Here is a 23,385-nt window from a genome sequence, read left to right on the forward strand (position 1 = left end):
CATATCTAGCCAAAATATCCAACATGACTATCTGTAGACTTGATGTAATTATTCTTTTACTATAATTATTTTGAAGCATGCCTTTATTAATTAAGAAATCTTCAATAAAGTCGAATGCCTCAAATAGAACCCATGTCAACTTTCGTGAACCTTGTACTATGTCAAACACGCATAAACTACCATCTTTTCCAACTCCTCTTTCATTGGTTGCTTGTCATTACACAATTCTTGTTAGTTTTTATTGATCTCCATGGCATCAATAGAATTATAGTTTAATAGAAATACTTCATAGAAGATGAATGTGACTCCAATTCAAAGGTTCCTTCAAAGTCCAGCTCCACAAAATTAACCATGCTTCTTAATCCACTCTTCAAAATATGAATTTGAATTTGATAAATCCGAGGATGCTGCTTTGTCGCATAAAGCAAGGTTCTTTGAATCAAATATGTATTTATGGCCCTTATTTTCATTGAAGAATGTGTTCTTCAAATTATCATCGGTTTTGGCTGCTACCAACCACCCCTAACCTAACAATGCATAATACAATCTCCTCCACAAAAAGATGACCACAAAATTTAACGAAAAATGTTTGTATTTGAATGAATATATTTTTGTTCGCATGAATGTTGACGGTATTCCTATGGGGGAGTATCCTGTCCTCGGTAAATATTGAGTAACCGACGGGTTGATGTCGTCGGTAATTGTTATGTAGCCGACAGGCCCCTTCGGGAAAATTCTTGTTATATAGCCGACGGGGCCCTTTGGAAAAGTTCTTCGAGATGGTATATGTACAACTTTGGATCATTGTTGTAATCATCATGGTAAGCACTATGTAATCTCTTCGGCATATATGTGAATAATAAAAGGAGTATTGTTGTTCTTGTTTATTGTCTGTATGCATTAATCAATTTACCCCATACGGTAAAAATTTGGCGTCGTTGCCCAATGGACATGGAAAAAAGGCAAGGAATGAAGACTAATGCCGAATCAGCTTAACAAGGATAGAAATAAGATAAAGGGAAAAGATGGAATACGCACCACACAAGAAATTTTAATTTTGGCATAACAGGCCGAGCACAGATGGAGGTTTCAGCAGATTGTCGATGGACACCAAAGCACCGAGGAATTGTTGGAAGAGACTCGACAACGGTTGGATTTGGTGGAAAAAACAAGGGAGGAATTTATGAAGCTGTATACACCGAGGGAAGAGAGTCCAGACGAAAAGGAATTAACTCGCATGGCTCGGAGTGCCGAGGGAGCACGAGCACGGAGCGAACTCTTCATCCGCGATACACTCTAGAAGGAACAACTTTGCTTGAGGAAAACCCTTTTTCACCAAGTAACGCAGCTGTTGGAAATAAGACGACCGTCTGAAACAAAGTGGGTGTTCAAAACAGCACAAGTGTGCAGAACAATATGGGTGTTCAGAACAGGGCAGGTGTGCAACACAACGAGGGTGTGCAGAACAGCACGGGTGTGCAAAACAGTGCGGGTACACAACAAGTACCTCCAACTCGAAAAGTAATGGTTGGACCAAAGGAAAAATTGCCAAAGTTTAATGGTGATGGAACAGCCGATCCAATCAAACACTGTAAGACATGCGAAACAATTTGGACGGCGAATGGCGTAACTGACACAGATGAATGGGTTTGACAATTTCTAGCAACCCTAAGGGGTGTAGCAGTTGATTGGTTTGCCAATGCCAATCCCCAAAAATTAACTACATGGGTGGGAGTTAAAAAGGAGTTTATCACCAAGTTTCAATTGCTGCGAGACGACAATGAGATCATAGCAGAAATCTACACCGCAAAGCAAGGGAAAAATGAAACAATCCGTGTATATGCCAGAAAACTAAAAGAATTAATAAAGAAAATGGGAAGTAAGCCAGCAGATAGGCTGAAAAAGCGATGGTTCATTGAAGGACTACGCCTGTAGTTAAGGAAGAAAATGAAGATTGTGCCGCCATCATCATACACCAAAGCATACAATCAGGCAATGGACTTAGAGAGTAAACAAAAAACGAAAAAGAAGAAGAAAAGTAGCTCATCCGACTCAGATGATGCGTCTTCGGAAGAAGATAGCAGTGGTGACGAAAAGGGAAACGGGCAGCAAGAAGGTTCGAGCTCTCCAGAAGGATATGATCAAAATGATGAAGGAATTTAAGAATATGCAGAAAGAGACGAAGGCAAACGAGTTATGGTGCACAGAATGCAAAACAGAAGGTCACACAAAGGGATCCTATCCGAAAAACCAGTTCTATGAGATCTGCCACATTATGGGACATTCCACAAAAGACTGCCCCTTCAATATGAAAACAAGAGGGCATCAACAAGTGCTCTCGACACAGGAAGCTTCTGCGTCAGGAGGGAGCACAAACACCAGCAACGACAGTGCCACTTCGGGTGGGTACAGAATTAATAGAAGAGGGCAAAACAACAATACCAACAATAATAATGAGAGCCGCAGCCGAATTCAGTACGATGCAAATGGCCGCCTGATGGTTCAATGCCGAGCATGCAATTTGTGGGGCCACTTTGCACAAAACTATACATCAGCGAATACACCAAAGTTGTTATGCCAATGGTGCGGGCCTGGAGATCATGAAAATGCCGAGTGCCCGAAATTAGGAGTGAATCTAATCAGCATTGGCACGGACAAAGAAGATGTCTTAGCAATCACCCGTAAACAAGCAAAATTGTACCCCAACCCGACAGAAGAAAAAAAGAGATTGGAAGAAGCGTGAACGGAAATTGAAAAAGCAATGCAGGCAAAGAAATCACAACTGAAGGACACTTCCGATACCTCAACAAGGAACTGCATAGAACAGAACATCATACGGCAGATATTACAAACTAAAGTACCCATCAAGTTAAATGATTTGATCCTCACAATGCACAGACAGCACTCACGAACATAGCCCCGACTGCTAAATTACCAGGAGAACACAGAAGGGAGAAGGAAAGTGGAGTAAGTACAGCGGACGAAAGGGAGAAAGAAAGCGGAGCAAGTGTAGCAGACCCAATGCTGCTAGCCCTCACATCCGAACAGCATCCAGCGGTCGTAGAGATGGGTATATTAGGAACGGACCTTTTAGACACAATTGTGGACGGAGGTTCAGAGGTAAACATCCTACCAGAAGATACCTAGAAGAAGTTGGGACAGCTGACATTGTGGCCACCTACATTCTAGTTGTTTACGGCAGACCAGCACGGGATCAAACCGTTGGGAATCTTGATGGGACAACCAGTGACTATTGGAACGCAATCATTCCTACTCGATTTCGTCGCCATTCTGCTGAAGAGGAGAGGATATGATGCCATTCTGAACTACGGATGGCTTGTACAAGCAAGGGCTAAGCATGACCGGAAGAAGAATATACTATCAATGGAAAGTAGGGGACGAGGATTCATTATTGATTTACACACACAAATGGTGAGAGAAGAAGTCGTATCATCTAATTCCGAAGAAGAGGATGAAGGAAAGCAGCAATTGGAACCCAATGAGGAAGGAGTCCTACGGTTGGAAGGTAGATCAACAAACAATGATTTGGATTCAGTGAACGGCCTTTTCCACTAGCCGATGGACGATTATGAGCTTTGTTCGAGCTGTAATATGTTAGGGGTCGACGAAGGTGAGAAAGAAGAGGGAAATGAATGGTCCGAAGGAATACAGAGAAACGAAAGAAGGAAAGGCAATTACGACAAAAGCTGAAGGGAAGAACATACAGTAAGAACCCAGAAAAAGGAAAGATTCCACCGTACGGTGCACAATAAACGGACCGCGCAAAAAGAAAATGTTACGTCGAACCACGGATATAGTAGAAAGGTGCCGGCAACAAGGAAAACACATCATACAGTCTACACAGGAAACAAAGAGGAAGGGTTTAATAAAAGCTTCAGCAGTACAGAGTGAAGGTTCTAAAATCAAGAATACAGTTATTGACAGCAAGGAGTGGCAGCCGATGAAATTCATAGTACTGAGTTTCGAGAACAAACTAGGCAATATGGAAAACCTGAGGGAAAGATCGTGTAACTTAAATAAACTTGATGAGTGACGATTGCAAGCACAATGGGACACGGAGGTGACACAGAACAGGCGCAAAGCACGGCATGATAAACACTTAAAATTAAATAAGTTTCAACCAAGCCAATTAGTGTTGAAGTATGACAGATGGAACGAAATCAAACCGAGAAAGTTTAAAGTCAAATGGGTCGGGCCATACCAGATCTGGGAAGTAGGTGATAACGGAGCAATAAAGTTATGAACACTGGATGGGCAGGAAATTCCGGAAACGTTGAACGGTTCCAAGTTGAAAGTATATCATGCGCGACCTGTTCCGTCGTCGACGAATATCGAGGAACAGTAAAATTCTGAAAATAGAGAAAAAAAATTTAAATAGTTATTAGAGTCATTGTACGGCCACCGTACAGCAGCCACCTGATGACCAGCGTATGGTGTTTTATAGTGCCTTCACCGTATGGCAAAAATAAGGGGAGAGGAGTGTTTAATAGAGGACGTCGTACGGAAAATATGAAACAAGAGGATATTGCTCCCACCGTACAAACGCTAGATTTTTATACACAGTGCAGCAAACATAAGCAGGAGACAAGTCGACAAGGATCCCTACCATACGGACTTTCTGTTGCCCCTCCGTACGGTAATTCTTCAAGTGAATGTGTTTAAAACACCATACGACCCCCTACGTAGTAATGGTTCCATACGGCTTCTTTCTGCATCAGAGATATTAATTAGTTTTGCCTTCTTTCAAGCTATTATAAAGACCATACGGTGCAATGAATTGTGTAAGCTATGAAAGTCGTACGACGGTGGGGAGTTGGAGTAGGGTCTATATGAAGGGCAAAACAAAAAAAGCCGTGCGTAAGGAAAGTCTAATGCAAAGGATAACACAGTACAGTGTAGAAGAAAGGGGGAAGTTGCTATTGCTAAGTATTTGGCCATACCACATCTTCATTGTCACCGTACGGGCTTGCACAGGCAAAGGTCGATTTTGGGTCGGGTTTTACAAACATTTTCTGAGTGATCAAAGCGAAAAGGAAGATTTAGCCGTACAGTAGAAAGAAATAGAGGAAGGAGTAAAAACAAAAAAAACGACGACAAATCAAGAATGTTCAGAATGAATAACGCATGATGCCAAGGGAAGGGAAAGACATAAACAGGTAGTAAAACATAAGCAGTTGCCAGTAAGAGTGTGGAATCAGGAGAAAATCACAAAAATAGTGTGTTCCATGGAGTTTTGTGTGGCTTTGAGAGTGCTAATTTGGTCTTGGCGGCGAGAGCAATGCCCCCTAGACCCCCAGTCGATTTAGTTATCAGTCATGGGAAGTGTGACCAGTTGATTAGACCTGGAGCTCCTGCAGGCATAGTGTGCTAGAGGTGGAAAGATCAACAGAGCAAGCCTTTCGAGAGGGGTGATACGCTTTGAGGCACTTGGAGTAGGTGTTGGACGTGAAGCTGTCTTGGTGGATGCATAGAGAGCTCGAGAGGAGCTAATCATCCAGTTGAAGATAGTACAACGACACTCGGCTCAGGGTACCCAAGAGTTGGAAGTAGAGAAAGCGACACGGGTGGCTATCAAGGTCAGCTTGATTAAAGAGACAGTATTGTGTTAGCAGAGGCTATGGATGCAACGTGGTTTGGAGACCAGTTTGGTGCAGGCACGGGACAAATGTGAAAGTGGTGTGACAGAAACAAATCTATCTTGTTGTAGTTAGTCAGTTAATGTATTCTGTTTTGTTAATCTGTCTCGGATATTTTGTAATTGTCGTCTAGAGACAACTTTTTCTTTTGGGGGGATGATGTCGTCAGTAAATATTGAGTAGCCGACGGATTGATGCCGTCTGTAATTGTTATGTAGCTGACGGGCCCCTTCGGGAAGGTTCTTGTTATGTAGCTGACAGGCCCCTATCGGGAAGGTTCTTTGGGATGGTATATGTACAACTTTGGATCATTGTTGTAATCAACATGGTAAGCACTATGTAATCTCTTCAGCATATATGCGAATAATAAAAGAAGTATTGTTGTTCTTGTTTATTGTTTGTATGCATTAATCGATTTAACCCATATGGTAAACATTTCTCTTCGGCATATATGCGAATAATAAAAGGAGTACTATTGTTCTTGTTTATTGTCTGTATGCATTAAAATATTTACCCCATACGATAAACGTATCCTAGCAGTGTTGGGGACATGTTTCAGTGGTTGTGTGTTGCATTCATGACAAAGTTTGTCAACATACTGGTTATTCTATGAAAATTGATAGAGTAGCAGCAGTGTTGGGGACATGTTTCAGTGGTTGTGTGTTGCATTCATGACAGAGTTTGTCAACATATTGGTTATTCTATGAAAATTGACAGAGTAGCAGATAGAGTTTGGCTTTGCACAGTTTGAGGATTGAAGATCAACTTATGCGCAAATGGGATTATGTTCTAGAGTATGTCTAGATGCTTCAACTAAGAGCGCGTACAAAAAATATGAAGACTGGACAGAGTTGTGATGGATTTGTTTAAGGCAACTTTCAGACAATGTTTTTGGAAAGCAGGTACTATTGTTTGGATTGTATCTCCTAACAGAGATGGAATTTGGTTGAGCGAGCTTAGACAAACATTAAAGACATGTTAAAAATGCATTGGTAAATCACACATAATCAGATGATCAGCAAGTGGAAAGTTATGAAGACTGTGCACCGACAAGTTGTTTGTAATTGTGAGAAGATGTAATTTTGTAATGTAACGTGTATTGTAATATCTTAAGTTGGTTCTATATTAGTATTGTAAACTAGGAAAGCCTCAAGGCCAACTCAACAACTTATTCTAGGACTTGGTATAAAGGAAAGGTCACTTCCTTGTGGATTGGTATCCAATGCAGATTATATGATGTTATGTATTGTGCGAGCTTACATGCGAATATCTTTTGGATCAAAGAAGTGACTGATGCAGTTGAGGCATGGTGACCTTACAAGGAATTGTATTTGGCAAGAGAAGTTGTAGTTGGACAGTTGTTGATGTACGCTTGTATTATTCAGTGAGGATAGTACTAAAGTTGTTTGGACAGTGGGTCCTTCTATCTTCTTTTCAACTTACTAAAGTTGTTTGGACAGTGGATCCTTCTATCTTCTTTTCAACTCCTAATAGGGTTGGCATAACTCCTAACGGGGTTGGAATCTCTTAACAGGGATTCAAAGTCTCCTAACAAGGACTCATATATACTGAATGCATTTAATTGACTCCTAACAGGGTCCATCCTTTCAGAAGGAACTTTTATATTAATACATCATCTTGTGGGTACCATCCCCACCAAGGTTTTCCCTCTGATCAAGAGTTTCCCTAGTTAACAAATCTAGTATTATTGTGTATGGTTATCTTTCTATGGTTGTTTCATCTATTGTTTACATGTTTCAGAATTAAAGAAGATATTGAGAATTGTTTTAATTGCATAACTGATTCATCCCCCCACCCCCCTCGGTTATCTTGGTGGACTTTACATTCTAACAATTCGTATCAAGAGCATCAGGGCCTTGAGGAAAAGCTTAATAGCTTAAGGAGATCTATGGCGCATTTCAAGAAAGAAAGTTCAAACTTTGATGAAGTTAACTATGACAGTTGGAAAGAAAAGATGAAGACACATCTGCTATGCATGGGTCTGGGTTACTAGTTGATTACTAAAAATCAAATGGATGTGATTATAGAAGACAATCTTGAAGGTTGTGATGAAACTCAAAAAGACACGTTCATGTTCAATATGTTTGCTAGAGAAGTACTACTATCAGCTCTTCCTGAAACCGAATTTGCTCAGGTAAAATCCTTAAGACTTGCTCATGAAGTTTGGAAAGCTTTGCAAAGTACATTTGAAGTTGATAAACATGCTTAGAAGGTTAGATGACAGAATTGGATGTGCTTTTTCAAGATGCTAAAATGATGGAAGATTAATCTATAAGAAGTTACTTCGGTAGAATAGCAAAGATTGTTATAGGAATCAAGACTTGTGGTGGAGAGAAATCAGAAGATGATGTTGTATGGAAGATATTGAAGACTTTGACACCTGCATACAAACAAACATCACAAATGATTAAACAAGTTATTCCCTGCACATCTGATTTTACAAGAGAGACTCTTCTTGGGAGATTGCAGTTAGCAAAAATGTGGATGAGACAGAGTGGAAAATTGCCTAGAGTTGAAACTGCTTTCAGCACATTAAGTGTTCAACCTATGTTGACAAGGAGTGTTAGTACAAGTGGAGATTATGCTAGTAGCAGCCGAACAAGAGCAGAAGAAGAAAAGAAGATAAAGCAAGGACTTGTCCTACTTATGAAGAGAGAACCTAAAGGTAACAAAATCTTTGAGTGTTGGACTTATAATAATTATGGTCATTATTCTTCTAAATGCTCTAAGAGAGTAAGGAAGCCTAGAAAGCCTTATAAATCAAGAATGCCTAAGGATTGTCTTTTTGCTGATGAGAATGAATTAAATGCTAAAGTGGATGAAATCTTGAGTGAAAGTGATGATGAAATTGGATTTGTTGTTATTAAGGAAGAAGGCCCTGAAAAAGAAGTTAGAGAAGAAAAAGCATTAGTATCACAAATTGAAAAGAAGAAATCTGATTAAATTATAAATAGTGATTGTTCCCATCACATGACTGGAGATATGAATAAGTTTATTGAATTCAATAGCTATGATAAAGGACTGGTTAGAGTTGGAAATAATGCAACCTGTCATATAAAAGGAAAAGGATCTATTACACTTGATGGAAAGACAAACATTGGTGATGTTTATTTTGTAGATGGTTTGAAACATAATCTTTTCAGTGTTGGGCAGCTAGTAGACAAGGGATATCAGTTGCAATTTACAGAAAGACCTGCATTATCAAAGATAAAGATGGCACATTGATTGGTATTGGTACAAGGACAAAAGGTAATGTATTTCAGTTGAATCCTATTGAGATGACATGTTTAGTTGCTAAGGTAGATGATAGTTTGTTATGACATAAGAGATTTTATCATATCAACTTTGACAACATTGTAAAGGTTAGTACTACATTTGCAATTAGAGATTTACCTAAGATTGTGAAACCTACTAACATGGTGTGTAAGGAATGTGTAATGGCAAAACAGAAGAAAAGTTTATTTCCAAACAAGACATTTACTACTTCAGCGAAGTTGGAGATTGTGCAAACAGATTTGAGTGGTCCTACAAAAACAAGATCATTCTATGGTGAGAGGTATTTTATGAATGTTGTTGATAATTTCACTAGAATGATGTAGGTAGCATTTCTTAGAGAAAAATCTGAAACTTTTGAGAAATTCAAGATATTTAAGAGTAGAATTGAAAATGAATCTGGTTTAAAGATTTGATGTCTGGATCTGACAGTGGAGGAGAGCTTACTTCAAATAAGTTTAACAATTTTGTGAAGATAATGGTATAAAAAGAAAGCTTTCGGCCCCTAAGACACCTAAACAAAATGGGAGAGCAGAAATGAGAAACAAAAGAGCAAGAGAGGCAACAAGAGCAATTATGCTTGAAAATAATATATCTAAAATCTTTTGGAGAGAAGCAGTAAATACAGCAATATACACTATGAACAAAGTTCAAATCAGACAAGGCACTAGTAAGACACCTTATGAACTTTGGTTTGGACATACACCTTCTATGAAGTATTTTAGAATCTTTGGAAGTAAATTTCACATTAAAAGAGATAATGATATTGGAAAGTTTGATTCAAGAAGTGATGAAGGTATGTTTCTTGGATATTCAGTTAAAAAAAAAGCATATCGATGTTTTAATCAGAGAACTAAGACTATTGTTGAGAGCCATTTTGGGCCATCAAAATTCCTAGCACTTACATTTCTTGTTGATCTAGACCCACCAATTAAAATTTTGAGGCTCAAATGGGTAGCTTGCCCAAACTAGTCTGAGTGTCATTCAAAAGTACATTCACAATGACTCGCCATAAAAACATTGTATTAAAGAAATATCTTCCTAGGATCCCCATGTACAAGAGATGTACGAGAGAGAAGTTGAGGCTATTCTAGATGTACATGAGAGAAGTTGAGAAGCAGAAGCATCAAGGAGTGTCTATTTTGTTTAAGATCTGCCTCCAAAAGACACTACTTCGAAAGGAAAAAAGATACTTCAGCATCCAAATTTGCGATTGCTTGAGGACCAACACTGTTGAAAAGTGAGGACTATAATGTCAAGGCCTTATTTATTGTTGTCGGAGTTCTTGGTGTTGAGTGCGAAAATATCTCTGTAAGGCTCTTTATTGTGTAATAACCCTAGCTGATCCCACTGGCTATGCTAATGAGATGCTAAGATGTTTGTTTTTGAATTTTGTGTTTTTCTGATTTTTGAGCATTTTGATGCTTATTATTGTTAATTTTTGAGAATATATATGTATGATGAAAATCAGAATGAAATGATAGGAAAAGCTCGTAAATAAATGATAATCTTCTTATGCGATTTGTTTGGTGCACAAATAATGATAACTGGAAATGGAATTGCATACATTTAATTTAATTACAAATGGAACGTGAATGTTGCACAACTTTGATTTCCAAATCCAGCAAAACCTCCATGTGTACCACAACATTCCTCATGTTCCTTTAAATTGTCCACGGTGGGCAGATTGTACAAGACTGTGGAATTTCAAACTGAACGCAATCTCCTGGCAATGCTCCGTGAGCCCTAAATTTGCACGTGGGCTCCCAAAAACCAAACGTAGTCCTCCAAAATTGAAACGCAGCACAAACAAAAAATAATTCGCTATAATGTCCCCAAATTACAACATAAATTAATTAATTAATGGGTCCAATAAATTTAAATAAAATAATAAAGGACCTTTAATTAATTAATAAGTATGGGGCCCAAATTAATAAAATAATAATCAATATTGTCACTCTGTATTTGTACAATTTTTGGAGAACTTTATAAGTCGAGGGTTGGGCATTGCAATTCATCATGGATTGGATTTGACTCTTTGTTGTATTTTTGGAAGCTACGGGCTAAAGGAGTTTGTTTGCAGTTTCGAAGGTGGAAGACCCTCCCTATTCTGCCCGTTGCAATTTCAATGGTCCAGCGCCACCCTATTCTATTGTTGGAGATATCATTTGGATATTTCACTAGGTGTGCGAGACTAGATCATTGTCAAAATTTGATGATTAATTGTGTCTACTCGGATCTTGTCTGATGCATATGAAATATATATAACCGAAATACTTTCATTATTTATATTTGAATTATAAAATCTATGTGATCCAGAGTTCTATTATTAATTGTCTAATTTGTGCATTTCTCCCCATTCAATCATCTTGGCATATATGTTGGCATTGTGGTCGTCTACCAATTTTGGCTTGAATGCAATCATCATTTCATATACACTTGCGATTGCACACCATTACCATCATTACTTGGACATGAAGGCTATCTTCGTCCTGTCACTTTTGTATTCACCATATGACCCATAGCCTCCCATCTCCACTCCAACGAACTCCACGCACCGAACATCCACACCCTTACCATACACCTTGAACCCCACCACACACTATATGCAGGCTACTACCAACACATCATACAACTCCCTCATTACACACGACCTTGACTTTATCACCGCACACTCACCCGTCTTCTATTGATTCACTTCTTCCCTCGTACATTGTATATCTTCTTCCTACCACCTGTACAAAACCACCATGCAAACATTCATTATGTTGGTCTACATCACTGATGTTTGAGGAGGTACATCACATTCGCTGCCTTGTAGGGTGACAAAAGCCTCTAGAAAGCAAGTCGAACCCATTAGGGAATCACAAGAAAATGCAATGCAATCCATCAAAGGAATTCTTCACAATTCGATCTCCAAATCATACAACTCTTTTGCATAAATTGACTCCAACCTTCACAGCCAAAACCCTCAACATATATCAAAGAAATAACAATTCATTGGATTTAATCCAACCACTTCTCAATAACAAGAAATGCTTCCAACCACAGTAATCAAATAATAATTCCTAGAATTTATTCCACAATATCTCAAGCATGGATAAAACGCGCCACTCAAAATCAAACCCTTATACCTTAGAAAGGAAATTGAAATCTTCGAGCTCAAAAACCCTCGCAAAGATTATCAAAAAGCAAATAGACAATTAGATGATCCACTCTCATAATGGGGGTCATATTTAAAATCTCCATCGTGCAACTTAGCTTCAACTGCACACCTTACACTTAAAAACCTTTTTGCTTTATACTAAGGCATTTAATATAATTTAGTAATTTCCTTTTTCCTCCAAAAACCGACCTTTTCAACCATATCATGATATTCTGAAACATGAAGTCATTGTTTCTTGTGCCCAAGATTTAAAACTTTTCAAACAACTTCCAACAAGCTATCACACTGAGGTGGCCAACATACAATACCAGCAAAAATAGCAACCTCAGCATATTTTGTTGAATAATAATAATTCACTTGTCTGGCAAAAAAGATTGAAGAAGTATCAAAATCAAAATCTAACAACACAGGATTGATCCTAATAAAGAAAAACGATGAACCTGACGAGATGACTTACTAAAAATCTTAGTTACCCAGCTTCAATAGTTTGCTCCAAGAACCACGCCTAGGTACGAAATAGTTTGAAATACTGGTCCGATTCAACACAAATTCAAGAGAGGTTCTATTTGCAAGGGGGTAGTTCGAACCTATAGGTTGGAAATTCAAACCCAGGTGAATTTGATGTGCCCAGATCGAATTTGCATCAAACCCAGGAGAATTTCGATCAATGGATGATTTTTAAGTCATTTTTTATCACATATTTGATATAGTTTTGAGTTCCGCAGCCCTAAAAAATAAATGTAAATAGGTTATTTTGGCTTCTAACATCATTTGTGGTGTGCAAATAGGTGATTTTGTGAGCAAATAGGTGATTAAGCAAAAGTAAGTTTGTGCAAGGAGGAGCTGGAAGATTGGATTGTGAGCTATATTGAAGTGTTTGTGTCTCATTGCTACATCTTTGCAAGCTTACAATGGCAGAAAGAGGTAAGTTCTTGTTATATTTTTCTTTTGTTTCAATGTTTTGTTTAAGCTTTTTATTTTTTTCAATTATCTTTCATTGCCAATAAGATCTAGCTAGTATATTCCCTAAAATTTTAATCTCAAAAACAATATCTTAATATGTATACAATTTCTTATCATAGGAAAAAGAGCTTCAAAGGGATCTACATCTTCCTCAGTAGGCAATGCCAATATCCCACAAAGAATAGAACCCCCATATGATTCCGCTTTGTGAAAGTATGTGGATATTATAAATCATGCTCCAGGAGGTGGTGGTTTCCATTGGAAATGTCAGGGTTGTGATGTAGAAAGAAACAATTCATATTATCCTGTGGTGGGTCATTTGTGTGGATAATCTGGTAGAGGAGTGAAGAAGTGTCCTAGAAAAAAAATGCACCTGTACCAAATTCATTAGTATTAAAATATATTGAAGAGCATGAGCGAGCTAAAGAGAGAGATGAACTTAGACAAAATGTCATTGATGGCAATAAAAACAAGATAATAGAAAAAGTAATGAAATCCACCCCAGATGTTGTGATAGAAAATCACCCCTTCTATACTATCTCAATTGCCTCTAATTCTCAAAATGAAGCACCATGCGATACAAAAGAAGGGGACCACTTAAAACTACATTTCAAAATCAAAGCAAGGAAATTGCCAACATTGTGGCAGTAAGATGCTTGTATGCCAATGGGTTGTCTTTTAATCTTGTTTGCTCTCCATATTTCAAGTAGATGTTGAGAAGTGCTAATGCAGCACGTGCAGGGTATTCAGGTCCCGGTTTTGAGAGAGTTCAAACCACCTTGTTGGATGACGAGGTCAAGTTGATTGATGAGCAATTGAATCCCATCAAGGATTCATGGATTGAGACAGGGGTAAGAATTGTTTTAGATGGGTGAAAAGATGCTAGAAATCGTCCATTGATCAAATATGATATCAAACCTTATTGAGTATTTGGTGAATATCATATGTTGATACTCTACGAGACAAATACTCTTGATATCAAATGTGATATCAAAATGATCGATATCTTCTGGTCAAAGATATCCTTAATCTTGCTAACTTGAAATTACTTTGAGGTAATGTGTTTATCCTCCCTAGCTAAGAGGGAGTGGTGATGTTTGGTAGCTTCTATTGGATAAACCTACGTATAATTATATATGAGATATAATTTATATATATAAGTTTATTATTATATGAGAGAAATTAATATAATATATATACGTATAAGAATGATTAAATGTTTATTATATTAATTATCAAATTAATGAATAGACATAGACATGTCCCATAAAGGGACATGTCTTTTATGGGACATGTCTCTTCTTATCCCTATGGAACACACATACCAAATATAAATAAGAGGTCACTACTATTTGGAACACACATACCAAATATTATGGCAGTGCTTATTACATTTTCAGCTATCCTTGGAAAACTAACAAAGGCATCTGGGAGATCGTTGAAGATATTGTCATTATGTCAAAAGATATGAACAAGAAGTTATTATTTATCCTTGGTTGAAGTCGATGTAAGTAAGAGTGTATACCACAATGATGATGGTCAACAAATATATATATGGCAAAATGGAAGTTTGTGGTTTTCATCAATAAGATTTATGAAATATCTCTTTTATATAAAATATATAAAAATAAACTAGGAGCAATAAGTTAAGTATCATTCGGGAAGATTGGAATCCTCCCCCTCCCAGTCAAAGATAAACATTGACACTATGAAAAGAATTGTGAAATATTATGAGGACCACTTGTCAAGATGGTTCTGAAGTGTCATTGAAACTTATCTTTTTCATATGCTTTAATAGATGGGTGTAGTTTTATGGCAGATTACATGTAAAGGATGAACAAGTTGTAAATTTAAGGGAACGTGTACCTATATAGTAGTTTCATGTAATCAGGTTGCAAGTTCTTTAGGCCTTGGGACATTGAATAAGTCAAAGTTAGTTAGAAGTTTGTTAGAAAATAAGTCAAGGTGGTTAAGGGTTTTCCTCTTCTTTCTCCACTCTTTTCCTATATAAAGGAGGGAGGTTGTTGCATATTTTCATCTGGTGCTTTGGGAAAATAGACAATGCTTATATTTCTTGTATCTTGAAGACTTGGTGTTTCATGGTGCAATTTTCTTACTTGAATAAAAGAAGCAAGATTTTCCAAATTTTTATGTTGTGAATCTTAAGACTAATAGATGCATTCTTATGTTGCATTAGTTAATCTTTCTTAAATTTAGTTATTACCTTCTCTTGTGTGAATCATTCGAGTGTTCAATTCAGCTTCTTGAAGACTTTTTGCTTCAAGAAGAAGGATTGCTATAGTTTAGTGGCTACAATTAATGAGAGCTGAAGACTTTGGGCTTCAGTTTTGAGTAATTTATTTAAGTTTGAAGGCATCCAATAAGAGACTTTATGCCTTATTGGTTATTCTAATTGAATCCTAACTCGAACTAATCACAAGAGACTTTGGGTTCTTATACTTATTCTACCAAATATAATAGTAAACTGTTGTCTTTGGAGTTGTTCTTATGTGAACCCCCAAGCGGCTGGTATTATTGTAGCAGTGGAAACCTTTGATTAAGTTAAAGAGTTATAATCATGAAAGAATCATTCCTTAAAATAGAGGAATTGACTAAGAACCAACACCCTTTATTAATATCATTTAGGTCTCTGCTGAAGCCACTTACGCTAAGAAGGGGACTTCCCTATTTCTGAGAGGAGAGAAATCTCATGAGACATTGTCGACTGTGACAATTTGTAAGTTGTAGTTTTAGTGACTTACAAAACTTTTAGCCAACCAAACCATTGTTTTGCAATTGATCCTTAAAAATTGTCAGTTGCGAAATATTCACCCAACACCATGTATTATAGAGTCTAGACACTAGTTGACTTTGACAAGTACTTGGTGATCCCACTTTCTGTTCAGAGTGTAACAATCTCCCATATTTTTCATTGAGCAGCCTATAGGGGCTGCAAATAAGATTGTAGAGAATTCTACTCAACCTGGTTGCATATACTCTCTCATCAACAGTCGTTCCAAAGAAGCAGAGTAAGTAGCCAGCCAAAGGAACAATTGATTGATTTGGATGCCATATATAGATAATTGGAAGATGACTTTCACAATCTCAATATAGACAATGCCTTAATTTTCATTTGTTTAAACCTTTTACAAATGCATAATATGTTTATTAGTCTGTTTCAATTTAGTGAGATATATATTTTATAAGGCATTCATGGATTTGAAAGAAAAAAATCAGACAGATTTTTCCAGGTTTTTACAGGAATCAGTATGGATCCCTTTAACAAAGCACACCCAAAAATAGACGAGAAGCAATAATTGCAATCATAAAGCACAAACATGTGCAAGAAAAAGGAAGCACCGGTTCATCAAAGAATGAAGCATCCCAATTAAGATCAGAGTATACCAAAGAAACCTGCACAAAGCAAGAACAGGTTTTTCAGTAAGCAATTGAGTCAACTAAATCAAAGAATCAGCCATGATCAATTTAATTGACAAATTTAATCAAGTCTTTGAAAATTTCTACTTTCTTACAACAAAATTCATATTAAACCATACTTACAACACTAATCATAAAAGCAGATATTGCTCCAAATCCAACAAGTGAGTTCATATTTGGAGATCTCTGAATAAAAGCTTTAAATCCATCCATCAGTAAATCTGTAAAAACCAGCAAGAAGTTTATTTTTCACATAATTAAATATATCATATATAGAATTATACATATAAAGCCAATTTTTAGTATTAGTAGAATTTCTAGGATTGATGGTCCTCGCTATTTTGGTAGCTTAAATCCTAAGAAATTAATAAATTACATAAATATCATAGAAGAATATTTTGAGTGTAGAGAATTTTTAAATCCTGGAAGAATAAAATTTGAGATCTCAAAGCTTAAAGGTTATGTTGCTATGTGGTGGAAAGGGGCACAATTAGAAAAGAATAAAAGAGGAAAAGAAAATGAAGGTGAAATAGGATGGTAGCTTAGTTCATCTCTGCAGATTACAAATTGGAATTGTTGAAAAATTAGCAGAATCCAAGACAAAAGGATATGAATGCTAAAGAATTCTTAAAGTTGACAATAAGGGTTGAATACCATGAAGCTGACAAGAGGAAATAGCAAGGAATATTAATGGTTTTGAAGGATCTACTCAAGAGTTTAGTTAAAATATAATCAGTTAAATGAGCATATCAGTTTTCCCTGAATGCCCAAGGCAAGTTGAAAAAGAAGTTTCAGATAGATAGAGTAAACAAGCAGAAAGAGGACAGTTTCAGATAGGTGGCAATTAAAATCAAGAAAATAGGGATGGAGGACAAAGTTCTGGTAATCCTGAACTCTATGAGAATCAAAATACTTCCCACAATGATAGGTTAATGGTTATTAGTGTGATGAACGAATATATGGTTGAGGAAGTCAACTAATGCTTATGAGTGTGAGAAAGGAAGATATGGTAGATGAAGTGTATTCTGCAACACCTATTTCAAGTGTTGAGTTGAAAAACACAAGGCATTCGAGTGTGCACAATTACAAGGAGATCGTGATAGAAAGTCATAGAGAACCACAAGAGCCACATATGTTAATGGGGTTTCTTCCAATGGAAAACAAGAAAACCAAAAAAAGGTGAGTTGTCATTGATGAGAAGAGCATTGTTGAGAGCTGCAGTCAATCAAACTGTACCAACATAAAGCAGAAATTCCTTCAAAACCATATGCACATAAGTAGATATGTAGTGCAAGGGCATAAAGTAGTAATAATTATCACTAGAGGGAGACAGTAGAAAAGTTGAATATAAGTGGGACAGAGAATCCTACTCTTTAGATACTGTCCCAGTTGCAAAAATCTCACAATGTTTCGGTTAGTGAACAATGTCTTCCAAGGTTTAAGATTGGAGCTTATAAAGATGTAAAGTTGTGTGTATCATGTCTATTGATGTTTTTCATATTTTATCAGGTAGACCATGGCAATCGGATAATAAAGCCATACATGATGGTAGAGAAAATACTTAAAGGTGGACAGAAGTTGGAGTATGTACTTATACCCTTTAGGGATCAAGGTGAAAGAGAGAATGGTATTGCAACTGTGTACCTTATACATAGAAAATTTTTTTTAAAGGAATTGAGCATGAAAGTCTTTGTTATAAGAGTATTCCCAAATGTATGCAAAGGGAAGAAACCATAGAAGCAATGTGTCATGCTAATTGAGATAGAAAAACTATTAGCAAAATACAATGATATTAATTATTTTATTTGATATTTAATCAGAAGGGTTGCCACCACTAAGAGGTATAAGTAGTCACAAAGATTTGAACCAAGAGAAAATTTATATAATTATAATGTCCCCTCTTGTTAAAACTTAGTAAATAGGACAATTAACTTACTAACTTAAATTGCAAGAGACTTCTTTCCACAGTGTTACATCCACTATTTTGTTTAATTTTAAATATTCTATATAGCCTATATAGCCATTGAGACTTCTCGCAAATTGGAGTTGGTTGGTTAAATTAGTTATTCATTATGGTTCATGTGAAATTGAAATGTTGATTATTCATTATGATTTAATGGGAATTAGAAATATTGGTTAATCATTATGATATGATATGAATTGGAAATGATTAGTTAACATGGTTATTGTTATTATAAAAATTTGATTTCATTAAATGATTTGAAAATATGCTATTACCATGGTAAATTTCTTCTAGCAAGAACGCGATGAAGGAGGGGAAGCATTGCCAGAGAGGGAATAGCGTGTGTGCACCAACCTATCATTGAGTCAACAGATATAAGTCCTCACCACCACAGCCAAGGGAAAATGAACTAGGCAAGCAAGGGTATACCAAGCGTCCACCATGAGCTATCCCGGTCAACACATTTAATAAAATATATATAAATGTATTCACTTGAGCGTGAAACAAATTAAGAACAATTGTTACCTCTATGAATTCGGTCAATCTCAAATCCTTCTTGTAATCTCGAATATTTTCTGATATAATGATACCATAGTACTTACATATATTTGTACATGTACATGCATATATATGAATGGATGCATATATTCAAATATGACAGACATGTATGTATACATGTACTTAAAATACAATGTATACACAAAAATATGTATATTAAGAATATTACGGATATGTATGTACACATAACAATATATGCAAGTACAATAAATTGTCATTACAATAAAAAATGAGGAGCAAATTAGTATTTCCATCTTATGTCAATACTTTATTATCATCGAGTCCATCGGCCTTTTATTCTAGAACAGATCGACCTTTTATTTTTGGCTTTTGAATTTTCAAATCAAGAATGTAACTTACACTACCACCTTTTGTCACCTTGCACGTAACTCCTATTGGAGATTATAATTTGGTAAACCGAGCATGGCTTGAATAGAGATACAATACAGCAAGCCATCCCAAGCTCTGCAACCTTCCCACTTTCCTACCTAGCAATCTTAGCAACAACCCAGACTTTAATTAGTACAATCGGAGGAGTCAATCCAAGCCATGCACGAGCTACTATCCAGCAGTCAGGACTAGACGTATTTCTACATTTGCAGTTTTCCAAGTCATGCGTCCTTCTACACTTTGCCCCTTTCATTTCTTATGTTTTGAAAACTTTGAGATTGAGCCTGTTTGTATCAATGAATTTAAAATAATATGAACTGTGCCAGTCAGATTAGGATCCGTGACTAAATGATTAATTACATATGCTAAAGTTATCCAGTATGAATGATTATATGAGTAGTGCCAACCAAGTTAAGTGGTGCATGCAATTGGTCTAATTTCAAGTTGATTTATCTATTGTATGTTAACTTGTTTTCTTTTCAGAATTACAATTTATTGGAGAAGGAAACCAAAATTGTGCATTCTTATACAGGGGTATAAGTAATATGCCCCTTAGATAAGTGAGGCACCTTCACCGTGAGTTAATAATATTGTCTTTGTATTTCCATGAGACATTTTCTAATACCTATTCTAGGCCCAGGTTGGGCAGAGAAATCTCAATTGTGGTAAATAGAAGTTATCCAAGATTTATGGACAGCGACATCGTGATTCATCAAGGATGACCAGCAAGGTTGAAATGAAAGGTGTGGGCTGATATTAAATGATTATGGGAAATACTTGCAAATCAAGAGACGGAAATCGGTATAATACCAAAGAGTAAATGAACATAAGCAAGCATAATAAACCGAGTCAGCTCATGGTGGGCAAAGGGTATAGTCTTATTTGTCAAGTCGAGCGGTGGGTGACCGGGTATAGTGTGCCCATGTAAATCTCTAGCCAGGGTAGGTTAGTGGCATACTTGTTATGATCACTAGAGGTAAGGATAGGTTGATGCAAAGGACTCTTCAGTCTAGTCAGTTATATAGCTGACACTCTTAACATCAGTATGCTCAGGTGGCAGGACGAAGTGTTGTCCCATTCCTAATCCCGTGCAGCGTAGGGCCATTCTAAATGAGAATGAGAGGGGATACATATGGTCCATGGTTAGGATGTTCAGACTTTGACAATGCTTCTCCTCTCGACCAAATGCCAACACTTGCACAAGACAGTTGGGATCTACTTCTCATAATTTGATGAGATTCGAGTTTAGCTAGTATTTACAATTCCTTTCATGTCTTATTTCAATTTCTTCTATAAGCATGTATGCAATTACATTTAACTTTTCCATTATATGAGATGGTAATTTGTTTAGTTAGACATCTTTTGTTTTTCTTGTGTAATTTATTTGGTTAAACTTAAATGATAGTTAAGGCTTATCATGAAAATATAGTTAATCAATTATAATAGTTGAACCTACCATGTGAAAAGGAAGCTAGTTTACTTTATTGTTAAAATAAAGAGTGATTAAGGAATTGAAATTGATTTAGTTTTTGCAGATGGTATCAAAACACTGGGTTCAACACTGAAAATTGGGCTCATCATTGTCTTCAAAACTAAAATGCAATGTTGAAATGAGAATAGGATGTGGACCCGAATGACAGCTTGAAAGAAACCATGTCACCTTGTCCATTTCTTCTAATAAAGAACATGCCCAAATTTGACTATTCACAATGTTCCATGCCCAAGGATGATGAGACATTAACCCATGCTCTATTCAAAATCAGAAAGGAAAGAGTTATGTGGACTCCTACCAAGAAGGCAATCATAAGAAATGAACTCATCCAAATCTAGAATGCTAGACAAATAGATACAATTATGATATATCATGTACCTTGTACAAAGGGCAGGATAAGCCCAAAGAAGGGAACAAAAAGGATACCCAGGAATAGAGTGCCTAATGTTTCTAAAGAATTATGATAAAATTTCTCCTTTAACTCTCAATAGAGGGAAAGTTTTCTAAATAAAAGGCGGTTGAAATTGCAACAAAAAAAAAATCTCTATCTCATTCATTGAAAATAATGAGAACAAATGGCATTTTGTACTTATTCTTTTCTTGAGCAAACAAATATTATCATGTCTTCTTTCTTTCAGATGTTAAAAAACTGCATGTAAACATATTATTGACAAATGAATCAATTATATTTCAAGATACCTAAATCAAACAAAATGGCAAATAGTGAAACTTCCAACAACGACCACATGCAAAATGAGGTTTCCAAGGAGGTTCATTATCGGAGTCCCATGGACCAGCCGGTCCAAATATTGTTTGAGAGTAAGAACACTCATAAAAGCAACAAGCACTTCTCCACCACTGTTAATTTTCTGAGTAAGAATGCCTAAGAGAGTATGTTCAGAAGCATAGCAATAAGTAATGAAATCCCTTTTTAAATCAAGGCTGACCAAAACAGGGGCGTGTGCCATAGCTGACTTGATATCTTCAAAAGCCCTCCGAACTATGACCAATGTCTTGATAAGGGGCTTGGTAAGAAGTAGCTACTCGCTGTCTTTTTAGGGCGATCGAGTCGTTTACCAATCTTTGGACAATAGAAGATGAAGCACCTGGGCTCTGAACATCCCGCTTCCATTTACTCGCTGTGATAAGTACATCTTCAAGCGCAATGGCTTACCTATGGGCTGCTGCTAGGTCTTAAACCCCATCTTTCCTAAGATGAAAACTGATATCAAGAGGCATTGCATTTAGAAAGAAGCCTTTCTAATTCTCATCATTCGGTCTTTAACGCCGCGGGAATCTTTTGCAAGATTTTGTAAAACTTAGCTACAAATTCCCTCATCGATTTTTGTATCTCCTTTTTCAACTGGTGTCAATTGGAGCAGCAAAGTGTGTTCATCACTTGGGGTCCATTTGGTTCCTGGAAGATGACAGGAATTGGCTTTTTCAAAACCCGGATTTGAAAATTTGTGCGTTTGTTTCAAAATTTGCAAAATGGAATTAGCATACAAGACTTCCAATTTTGCCTCAAAACCAGGTTTTCCAACTTCCTAAAAAAAGTAGGAATTGAGAATAAAAACCTGGTTTTGTCTTCTAAGGAGTGTAAAAACAATAGATTGGACTACTTGTTGAAATTTGCCTTCAACTCCAAGCTTACGCATAAAAATGTGTCTTCACACACATCTTCCGAGTGAAACAAACGGTTTCAATAAAATCTCAAAATCAGAATGAAGATATACAAAACCTTGATTTGGCTAAACCAAGGTTTGTAGAAATTTGGGTTTTTTAAATTCCAAGAACCAAACGGACCCTTGGTGTCTTGGACCTAGCTTCGAACACTGCTACCATCTCATTCCAAGCAGTTATGGATGCACAAGGAAGGTGATGGAACCAATCAGTCACAACATCAGTAAAAGTTTGAACAAAAAGCCTGACGGCCACGTCTTTTGTGGGATATCCACTACTCTACAGGCCGAATAAGAAGGCACTTAAATTGTCCTCAATTGTTACCTTTCCATCACCATTGAACTCCGGCAATACATCTCTAGCTCCTTTTGGTAAAGCCCCAAGATTTCCCCCTAAGTTCAATGGGCCCCATGCCTATCCCCAAGGGTTGACAACCATACTTGGCAACACAAAGTTCAAGAGTTGAATGTTTATACAAAGAGGTGTGATTGTTCCAAGGATGGTCAGTGCTTGTATAGTTGTTGAAGGGTGAGAAGCCAAAGGTGGGGTAGAAGGTCTACTAACAGATTTTACCTTTTTATTCCTCTTCAAAATATGATCAGGTGCAAAGTTTAAGTTTCTTACAACTTCAAAATCTTCGTTTATAACCCCTTCGTACCTCTTGGTTATAGTATACCTTCTTTCTACAAGTTTATAACACAGATCCTTAGTTTTATTTCTAGCAGGGCTTTGAGAAATCCTATTCACAACTGCTAATTCTAAACAATGGGAATTCCTCTCA

General features: G+C 36.8%; 1 protein-coding gene across 1 annotated transcript in view; it reads right to left on the reverse strand.

Moving 5' to 3' along the window:
- Positions 1 to 23,385, reverse strand: part of LOC149574804 (copper-transporting ATPase PAA2, chloroplastic) — a 223,313-nt gene that overhangs the window by 149,532 nt on the left and 50,396 nt on the right. Inside the window, exons 3-4 of the mRNA XM_089814630.1 lie at positions 16,642 to 16,739; positions 16,441 to 16,494 (exon numbers count right to left, since the gene is read on the reverse strand). Of these exons, the coding sequence (XP_089670756.1) occupies positions 16,441 to 16,494; positions 16,642 to 16,739 (152 nt within the window). The remainder of the gene's footprint in view (positions 1 to 16,440; positions 16,495 to 16,641; positions 16,740 to 23,385) is intronic.

The sequence above is a fragment of the Cupressus sempervirens genome, chromosome 2 (genome assembly GCF_028749045.1).
Source record: "Cupressus sempervirens isolate cs-2001-9-10 chromosome 2, ASM2874904v1, whole genome shotgun sequence".
In the NCBI taxonomy this organism is placed as follows: Eukaryota; Viridiplantae; Streptophyta; class Pinopsida; order Cupressales; family Cupressaceae; genus Cupressus; species Cupressus sempervirens.